Source organism: Mus pahari, chromosome 1 (assembly GCF_900095145.1).
Source record: "Mus pahari chromosome 1, PAHARI_EIJ_v1.1, whole genome shotgun sequence".
NCBI classification, from domain to species: domain Eukaryota; kingdom Metazoa; phylum Chordata; class Mammalia; order Rodentia; family Muridae; genus Mus; species Mus pahari.
This window is the reverse complement of record NC_034590.1, coordinates 96,404,659-96,415,001: the sequence shown is the minus strand read 5'-3', so window position 1 is coordinate 96,415,001 and position 10,343 is coordinate 96,404,659. Positions and strand designations below refer to the sequence as shown.

Here is a 10,343-nt window from a genome sequence, read left to right as displayed (position 1 = left end):
TGCTGGCAATGCAGGTGTTGCTGGGAAGGCAATTAATTTTGTTTTGATTATTTATTTATTTATTTATTATATGTAAGTACACTGTAGCTGTCTTCAGACACTCCAGAAGAGGGCATCAGATCTTGTTACATGGTGGTTGTGAGCCACCATGTGGTTGCTGGGATTTAACTCAGGACCTTCAGAAGAGCAGTCGGGTGCTCTTACCTGCTGAGCCATCTCACCAGCCCTCCATTTCTCATTCTTAGTGCCTGGCTTTCATCTGGTTTGGGCCTGTACTTGTCATAGTCTCTGTTGAGTTCTGTTGTATGTGTTCTGTTCTGTCTGGAAGTCATTGCACAATGTATTACCTCTTGACAAATTACTATAGACATAGCAGCCTACACAATAGTCATTTGTTGTTGCCTTAACTTTCAGAGGATCAGACCTTCAGCCTAGCCCAGTCTCTCATGAATTAGTCTAGATGACAGCCACAGTTGGTCACAATAGCACATGATGTCATGCCGGTCTATAAGTGAAAGGAAGAAGAGCCTGAGTTCAAGGCTAGACTGGGATCCATAAGGGGACCTTATCTCAAAACTCCAAACAATGTAAGATGCTGGCCAGAAGTGCATCTGCATACTGAATACTTGACCAGGCCTAGAGGATCTGCTTCTGATAAAGTTGGCCCACATAGTTGGGAGTCAGTTAACAGAAGGCTCCAGTTCCTCACCAGGGAGACTTCCCAAGAACTATTTGGGTTCCTCATACAATGACTTGCTTAACAGAGTGAAGGGTCCACGAGGTGGAAGCCATTCTTATTTTATGACCTAATTTCAAAAGTCACACGTTAGAGCTGAGGGTAGTGGTGCATACCTGAGCTCAGGAGTTCAGTCAGCAGGCCACTACCTGAGACTGTCTTCCCAGTTACACACTGTACCTCTACAATATGACTGGGGTATGGTCATCCAGTTCAGAGTGGGAGGGGACTAAATACAAGCTAATCCTAAGGGAGGCAAGAATCACTGGTGGCCATTTTCAAAAACTGTTTCATAGATAGAAATTTTAACTTCCTCTATGAGGAACAAAAGAAAAGTTAGATCCCTTCATAGTTGACATTTACAAAAGTGAGCTTCACTGAGATGAAAATGTTCATATATGAGGGGCTGGGGAGACGGCTCAAGGGTTAAGTGCACTTGCTACACTTGCAGAGGGTCTAGGTTTGGTTTCCAGCACCCACGTGGCAGCTTACTTACTCATAACTGCAGTTCCAGGGGATCTGATGTACCAGGCATGCATGTAGTCTACATATACACAATGCAGGCAAAATAGACATTTTTTTTAAAGTCCATATATGAAAAGATTTGTATGTAAAATTATAAAGCTATTAAAAACATAGAATAGTTAAAAAAACAAACCAACAAACAAAACAAAAAACTATGTAAACCCCACCACCACCACCAATGGTTATCTATGCTGATATGGGAAAGTGCTATTTGACTACAAGACTCAGTTGGTAGTGCAAAGCACGACTTTACAAATGACCTCATGGAACACTGAAGAAATGCTAAACCCATAATTATCCCTAATGAAATCACTGACTCAGGCAAGTACTGTCAATTGGTGTGTTGTTGACAAGCAACTGCCACTTGCTCAATGCCCAAATTACTAGCACACAGATAAATTTATAGTTAGCAAGAAAGAAATCTGCACACAGTGGAGGAAGGACTTCATCTATCATCTGAATTCAGGGACCAAATCTGCATGTTAGTCATATTAGCAAAATCATGAGTCTCTTGATGTAATACAGTATGAAATACATTACACCTTCGAGAATATACTCTAACCCATCAAACCTTTAAATTTATGGCCTAATTTGCAGCAAATCTGGGGTATATCAGGATTTAAACCAAATGACATCAGAACTGAGCAATCAGGCAAATTTGGTAAGCAGACCATTTTTATAGTGAATGTCTTTTTAACAACTATGCTTTATAAGAAAAACAACAAACAAACAAAAAGCCAGTCTGTTTCAGATTAGAAGACCTTGTAGAACATAGCCAGACACAACATGAAACTCAACTACAAGTGAACCGCTCAGCACATTCCAGGCAGGACTAGAGAAACTGCAGCATATGCCCTGGATGCTAGAGTAAAAATTTTATTGACACAGAAAGATATACAATGTCAAAAAAAAAAAAAGTACACAAAATAATATATACAACATGGCCAGATTTTAGTGAGCAGACATAAACACACACACACAAAAAAACCTGAAAAAAGAAATTGATGCTTTATTTTTTTGGAGATTCATTTCCAAGATTTCTATAGTTGATAATACTGCTCTAAAAATGATAAGTGGTGGGGCTGGAAAGACGGTTCAGTCAATAATAAAGTACTTGTCATACAATCGTGACCACCTGAGTTCAGGTTCCTAGCATCCATGTGAAAAGCCCATGATGTACACCGTAATCCCATCGCTGAGGAAGTAGAGACAGACAGGTAGGTACCTTGAGCTCACTGGCCAGAAAACCTACCCAAGCCAGTGAATCCCCATTTCAAATCCTAGCACTTGGGGGGGGGGGGTCGGGCAGGAGCAGATCTCTGGATTTGAGGCCAGTCTGGCCTACACAACAAGTTCCAGGCAAGCAGGACAATAAAGTAAAACCCTGTCTCAAAATAAACAAACAAACCAGAAAGCAATGTAAAATATGATTGGAAGACACTTGATGTTAACCTCTGGCTTCTATATGCACACATATGCACATAGCCACACATAACACCTATACACAAATGGCTATTTGTAATTTAAAAATTCAAGGATCAGGGGGCTGGAGAGATGGCTCAATGGTTAAGAGCACAGACTCTTCTTCCAAAGATCCTGAGTTCAAATCCCAGCAACCACATGGTGGCTCACAGTCATCCGTAATAATGTCTGATGCCCTCTTCTGGGGTGTCTGAAGACAGCTATGGTGTGCTTACATATAATAAATAAATAAATCTTAAAAAAAAAAAAAAAAACCTCAAGGATCTTGGGCTAGCAAGGTGGCACAGCACATTAAGATGCACGTCATCAAGCCTGACAACCTGAGTCTGGTCTTGGGGACACACATGTTGAAATGAGAGAATTGACAGCCACAAGTTGTTCTCTTACCCCCACCATTCTCACTGTAGGACACACATACCCCATACAAATATGAATAAAATGTAATAAAAACATTAAACACACATACACACATCTCTATTCCACAGACAAGTGACATTTTAAGAGAAAATACTGACAATATCTAAACCTGATCCTCAAAAGCCAGAAAAATAGTCGATTTTGGTTTTTGACATGGGATTTCCCTATGTAACTCTTTAAGGAAGGAAGGGAGGGAGGGAGGGATTGACTGATTCTTTGTATAGCTCTGGCTATCCTGGAACTTACTCTGTAGACCAGGCTGTCCTGATATCCGGAGACCAACCTGCCTCTTACTCCCCAGGGCTGAGATTAGAGGTGTGTGCCACTATGCCCAGCTCCTATGTAACTCTTGCTGGCTTTGAATTTACAATCCTGCTGCCTCTGCCTGCGGAGTGCTGGGATTAAAGGTGTATAGCACCACACCTGGCTGGAAAAGCCAATTGTTTTTAATACATGCCTTAGAGGATGTGAGATACATGCTCTTATGTAACATGGTTTAATTCTCTTAGGAACTAAACTAAAATAGTCAAGGATCTCCTGTTAAGCAAGAAGAACAACATAAGAAACTCAGGAGAAAATCTGGTAAATATGTAAAGCAGTTGCAGAAAGGGACTCTAATAAAAAGTCAAGTGAGTATGTATGAGAAAGATGCTCAACCTGATTAGTAATGAGAAGCATGGGAAGTCAAATGAGATCACTCCACACCGTTCTCATGGTAAAATTAGAAAGATGGAGGATGGCAAGATTCCTAAGAATGGCAGAATGAGTCTTTCTGTGCAGGGCCTGGCAGGAGGACAAAGCAGTGTAATCATCTGAGAAAACAGTCTGACCGCATTTACTGAAATCTGGCTTGCATGGATCCACTGGCCCAGTCATTCTCAAGCTGTAACTGTTAAGAAATTCAAATAAGACCAGAAGGGTGCATATACAGGATGCCCACAGTAGCACTGTTTGTAGGAGAGGGAAGGAGAAAGCAAACTCCAAACTCAGGAGGATGCATGAATAAGATACAGCAAGAAAACAGCATGGACTCCTGCTGCAGTCCAGACAGTGTGACTGGGTCCTGCAGGAAGTGCCCAGTGAAAAACAGCACCAAGACCCATAGCTAAGTAAGCCATGGAAACAAATGCACACCAAAAGCAGATATGCAAAAATGCGTTAGCTCTTCCAGGGAAGAGATGTAATCCAAGGATATGTACCACTACATTAGGGTTAGACAGGGGTAGCCTCAGGGGGGATGGACAAGGGACTGGGAATAAGGGGAGGAGGGGACACAAAACTGAAAGAGGAAAGATTTGCTAGACCGGAGTTGCTCTGGCATGCCCTGAGGACGGTAAGATAAAATAACTAAGCAGGACTATCCTTCCTTCCAAGGTCTAGCTCAGGGCCAGACAAAGTGCTCAGAAAGGAAAGGAAGCAAAACCTGCCAACCTGGGTCTGGTCTCCCCCCTCCCCAGGTGCCGCATGGTAGGAGAAGAGAATCCATTCTCCACAGTTGTCCTCTGGCCTCCACACATACATGTGGCACATGCCACTCCTCCCGAAAAATATATGTTAAAAAAGATATTCAATATTTTAAAAACTGCACATGGTAACTCTTTAATGGGTCATAAGTATAATGGGTCTCAAATATTAGAGAGGGGGGAAGGAGGAGGCCAAGGAATGGTACATTAAGGGACATTTTCTTAACAGCACTCTTTCACAAAATGCTTTGAATTATATAAGGATAAAACTAATTTTTCCGGGGGCTGGTGAGATGACTCAGTGGGTAAGAGCACCTGACTGCTCTTCCAAAGGTCTGGAGTTCAAATCCCAGCAACCACATGGTGGCTCACAACCATCNGTAACAAGATCTGACGCCCTCTTCTGGAGTGTCTGAAGACAGCTACAGTGTACTTACATATAATAAATAAATAAATCTTAAAAAAACAAAAAACAAAAAACAAAAAACAAAAACCAACAACTAATTTCCCCCCCTATGGGCTACAGGTAACATTTTTTTTTTTTAAGATTTATTTATTTATTATATGTAAGTACACTGTAGCTGTCTTCAGACACTCCAGAAGAGGGCGTCAGATCTTGTTACGGATGGTTGTGAGCCACCATGTGGTTGCTGGTATTTGAACTCTGGACCTTCTGAAGAGCAGTCGGGTGCTCTTACCCACTGAGCCATCTCACCAGCCCCAAAAAATTTGAAAAATATATATACTATCCAAAAGAATTCTGCCCTTTCAGATTTCCAGAGCCAGTAATCAGGACAGTGAGGTGGCTTGGTAGGCCTAAGTTCAATCCCTAGAATCCACATGATGGTAGGAAGAAAGCATCTGTATCAGATAATAATAATCAATAACTATTGATTACTGTTGGAGGTAAAGGACTGGGAAGGAGGAATCCTCTGACCGTCACATACATGCTATGGTTCCTTCTCGCTTGTATGCTCACCCACATTAAGTGAATAATAAAACAATAAAAACCAATAAGCATTCCCTGAGAGAAAAGTAGTCCAGTCTCCAGTTAACTTACAACTGGCATTCAAGATATACCACAACGTACAATCTACTACTGTGTTATTATAATAGCCCTGGACAAAAGAGTTGATTGAAACTTACTACACTGTATTTCTTTTTCTTATCGTTTAGAACGTGAGAACAGAAGGCTAGAGGCAGGAACTGACTGGCTGAAGGGTACTGGGCGCAGCCGGGCCGGGCCTGGGAAGCCCCCCCCCCCATCTCCACTTTATGACACTTTGAGGAAAGAGTTTCACTTTTGGAAAAACCCTAAAAAAACCCGGAGGGTTGGAAAACAGGCACACGTGCGCATGCACATGTGTGCTGCCTCCCAGGGCAGAACCAGATCATTGAGGTTATCACATTCCAGCTTAAACTGAGATGGAGTGAGAGCAGGCTGCTAAGATGGCTCAGTGGCCAAACTTGATGACCAGTGAGTGCTCCATCTCCAGAATGTACATGGTGAAAACTCTACTGCAGGGTACACACACACACACACACACACACACACACACCACACGTAAATGTAATAAGAAATCAAAAACTTAAATTATATAACTTGAGACCCCCTACTGGCCTAGAGAGCTACTTAAGACTTTTGAGCAAAGGAGAGAATGGGCTGGGGTTGTGTGGGAATGTCACTCAGGTGATTGTACTAGCTGAACAGGAACAGCTACAAGCACGGACCAGGCATTTATGATTTTATGTATATAAACACACATGTTCTGTCTTCACACACACCAGAAGACATTGGATTGCATTACAGATGGTTGTGAGCTACCATGTGGTTGTTGAGAATTGAACTCAGAACCTCTGGAAGAGCAGCCAGTGCTTTAAAACTCCTAAGCCATCTCTTTAGCCCCTCCACCCACCTCCCAGAGCAGGCATTTCTAATGGTGACAGTCTGGACACCAGATAGTACTGAGGCCCTGCTTTAAGCACTGGGGATGTTGCCGAGGACTGTGCCCCCAAATGCTAAAAGCCGAGGGGTCATATCAAGTCTAAGCCAGGCTCTCTAGGCCACATCTCTTCTGTAGTAATAGCTATCTATTGGATAGGAGTGCAGGGACCCAGAAATGGGGAGGGGCTCTCACCTGCAATGCCAGCTGACAGTCTTCAATCAGGCCCTGGACCAGGTAGTATCGGGCTTCACCTAGCAGCTCCCCGAGTTCTCTGGTACTGTCAGGCAGTGGCACCGACCCGTCCCGCAGGTAGTTGAGAATTGTACCAAAGTGCCGGCCACTCCGGTCAATCAGCACCCAACCTGGTGGGGTGGGAAAAGGCAAAAGGAAGGATGGCTTGCTGGGGGCACTGGAGCTAATACATGGTTAGAAACTGACCATAAGAAAACCTATATATATCTGGCGGCACACCCCTTTAATCTTACTATCTGGGAGGCAGAGGCAGGTGGATGGATCTCTTGAGTTCGAGGCCAGCCTGGTCTACAGAATGAGTTCCAGGACAGCCAAGGTGACATGAAGAGACCCTGTGGGGGCAGGAAGGCAACAACGATGACAAGAAAACCTAATAGTTACCTGTTTCAGACCTCTGCCATATTCAAAAACTGTCTCAAACATCTCCAGTGTATCATACATACACCTGCCACAGAACAGATCCCTCCCAAATCTGCTGGTCAGTCCGAGGCTCTCACCATGGGAAAGCTGCTTTATAATGTGGCCCAAACCATAGGCAGGTGGCACCAGACCCAGCTTACCATGGGGGAGATTCTTACCAAATTTCCTTATCAATAAAGTTAACCCCTTGTATTCATTTTAACCATCTAATTTAATGAAAAGTGACACTTCAACCCTCCGGTTCACAATGATGAAGTAGTAACATTACCTGGAATATCAAGAACTGACTGTGACTACATGAGATTTTCTTGCTTACTGGTCATTACTATTCCATGCCCTTCCTAACCCCCTGCGGGGCGTGGGGCTAACTCCCCAAGATTCATCAGGTTCCTTTACCAAACTTTCTCTAGCAGTAACTGACGCATCACAATACTTATCAAATAAGTGAATTTTCATCTTCGGTATTTGAAAGCCAAACTTCACCTCCTAAGTGTTTGTTTTTATCTGTTAAGCCCTTCCCTTTAAAGCTACTCTTACAATAAGTGAGTCCCAAATTTAAGGCAACACCCTGAGAAGGTTAAGGTTCACCCGTCAAGAAGAGCTAGCTGCACCCTTCACTCAGGCCCCTGGCAAGCCAAGAGCAGCCTTCTCTGTCTACATATATGCATTCGTGGATGGTTCCTACAGAGTGCAGGCACTTGTGTTAGTGACAGACCAAATCTTTTCGTTCTCATTCTCGAGGCTATCTGGGGCGGTTCTACCGCGGTGAGGCAAACAAAAGGATGGGCAGTGGGAAGTAAGTGGTAAAGGCTGTTTGAGGGGTACTGCTTGCAGTAGAACTGGTTCCTTGGCTGTTTGAACTAAGGGAAGAAGAGCAGATATCGGCAATGGAGCGCTTGGCAGATGTTACTGCTGGAAGTAAGGGATTGGGGAAAGAGAGAGATTTTTGAATTAGGAAAAGATTAAGATGGGACTAGGGAGCCGGGAATGAACTGGGGGCTGGAGGGCAGCACGTGTACCGGCGTCACGCATACCTCCCGCGTCTGTGAGCACTTCCACGCGGCCGCTGAACATGGCCTTGAGCATGGTGTCCTGCCCCGTGAGGGTGCGCAGCGTGGTGTAATGCAGCGAGCCGCCCACGTTCAGCTTCACATACTTGCTGTTCGGGGTCAGGGGCTTCAGACTGTACGAGGGGGAGCCAGGCTCCACACCCGAGGGGCTAGGGGACTCCAGGCATTCGGCCGCAGCCGCCGCCGGCCCAGAGGCCTCGGCCGACATGCCAGTGAGCGGACGCGGGTGGCAGTCGAAGGCCCTCTCCGCGCCCCGGACCGGTTCTCTGAGACCCCGCGACTCCAGCGCGGGCGCCCGGCCGCTCGGCGCACACGCCCACTCTCCACCGCTACTCCGCGACGTCCACCAGCCGCCCCATTGCGCGCTCTCTCCACCCGGAAGCCGGCGCGCGGAGCTGCGCAGGCGCGGCCAGGCCGAGGGCCGCGTCTCGGGGGGCGGAGCCAAGAACCGGGGCGTGCGCAGTCGGTGGGGCCGTTGCAGTCCGGCCTGCGGGTTAGGGGAGTGGTGTTCTGGGGAGAGCCGGGAACCTGGATGGCGAAAGCGTCCAGAGGACCTTTTGCCCCCTTGTTCATGTGGATGGAAAGTATCACAACCCGTGACGGTTTCAGCAGCGCTTCATTCGCGTAAAAGGAAACAAGCGCAGAGGCTGAAGGTTGAGCATGGTTTTCCTAGCCCAGCCCAGTGCACTTGACAGATTGTATGAAGAACAATCAACAAAAAAAGAAGGTTCTCCAATGAGGCCATAGGGTTTCCAGAGGACTCACAGGTCAGAAGGCCTAGGGGATGAGATGATGAAAAGCAGTGTCTGTGTGGAGGTAGGATGCAAGGAGTTCCGTGAAGGGAAAAGGGTAGAGACCTGAATTACGTGTAACTAATTTTAGCCTTGGAGGCTAAGGCAGGAAGATGATGGGTTCCAGGGGATCCTGGCCTATACAGTCTTACCTGTCTCAGAGCAAAAGGAGAACCATTAGGCAGGAACGTGGCGATTACAAGAATAAGACTGGACAAGCTAGTGAAAGTCTTAGAATCCCAGCTGTCAGGAGACCTTCCAAGGAGCCGCAAAAGAGAAGAAAGAAGGCAGAGCACACTGAACAAAAGGCCTTTTGTATTTAAAGCAGTTTAGAAGCTGATACCTGAGGTATTTAACAGCCTGCCCTAATGTCTGGAAGGGGTTTTGGCTTGGATGGAAAAACAAAGTTAAACCAGGCGGTATTGGCTCACACCTTTAAACCCAGCACTCAGGAGACAGAAGCAGGTGGCTCTCTGAGTTCAAGGCCAGCCCTAGTCTAGTCCTGTGTTGGGGAGAGAGTTCCAGCTTCTCTTCTCCAACTCTGTCACCAGCTAACTGGAAGATCTGAACAAAGCCCCTCTATCTGGATCTGGTTGGTTCTTTTACTGCTTAGTTGGGGGTACAAATCTAGTGTTGGCTGTGGAGAGGTAGCAGTGCAGAGAAGCAAAGTGGACCTGTTAGAAGATGTTAGAGAGACATGTGTCCTGCCAAGAGGGGTTGCCAAGCCTGCTGTCCCTCCCTATCAAGTGGAGCAGTGAGAAAGTAGTTCTTGACTGGAACTTGTGCTCTCCTCCCCTAAGCCTTGCACCCATAGCGAGGCTGTGGTGGTCGCTTGTTCCGCTCAGTTTTACAAGACACCGATTTCAGGCCAATTCACACTCTGGTGGGAGAGGAAGCATATTCCATAATCACATCTGAACACGAAATGACCAAATATAACTCTCTCCTACAAATGCTGATTCTTTACTGTAGGAGGCATGGGGGAGGGGTCCTCGCACTCACAGATAAACACTTGGGGAATCTGTAATGTTAAGCACACAAGGTTGTTCCGTCAAGGGAAGGAATGCTATACCTTCCAGAAGGCTGGAAGCAGCCATTAACTAACCTGGTGACCTTGGCTCTCTGTTTGGCTAGGGACTTCCAGCACCTGATGCTCCCCTAAAGAGAGTTGTAAATTTGTCTTCCACAGTCAGTCTTTAAAAGCTATCTTTAGGGAGGCAGAGGCAGGTGGATTTCTGAGT

The 10,343-nt window shown here is 45.7% G+C and overlaps 1 protein-coding gene across 1 annotated transcript in view; it reads right to left on the bottom strand.

Moving 5' to 3' along the window:
* The window catches only part of Kctd13 (potassium channel tetramerization domain containing 13), a 17,739-nt gene extending 9,037 nt beyond the window's left edge, over positions 1-8,702 (bottom strand). The window contains exons 1-2 of the mRNA XM_021203699.2: positions 8,276-8,702; positions 6,762-6,931 (exon numbers count right to left, since the gene is read on the bottom strand). Of these exons, the coding sequence (XP_021059358.1) occupies positions 6,762-6,931; positions 8,276-8,519 (414 nt within the window). The 5' untranslated portion in view covers positions 8,520-8,702. The remainder of the gene's footprint in view (positions 1-6,761; positions 6,932-8,275) is intronic.
* Between the last annotated feature and the right edge of the window lie 1,641 nt (positions 8,703-10,343).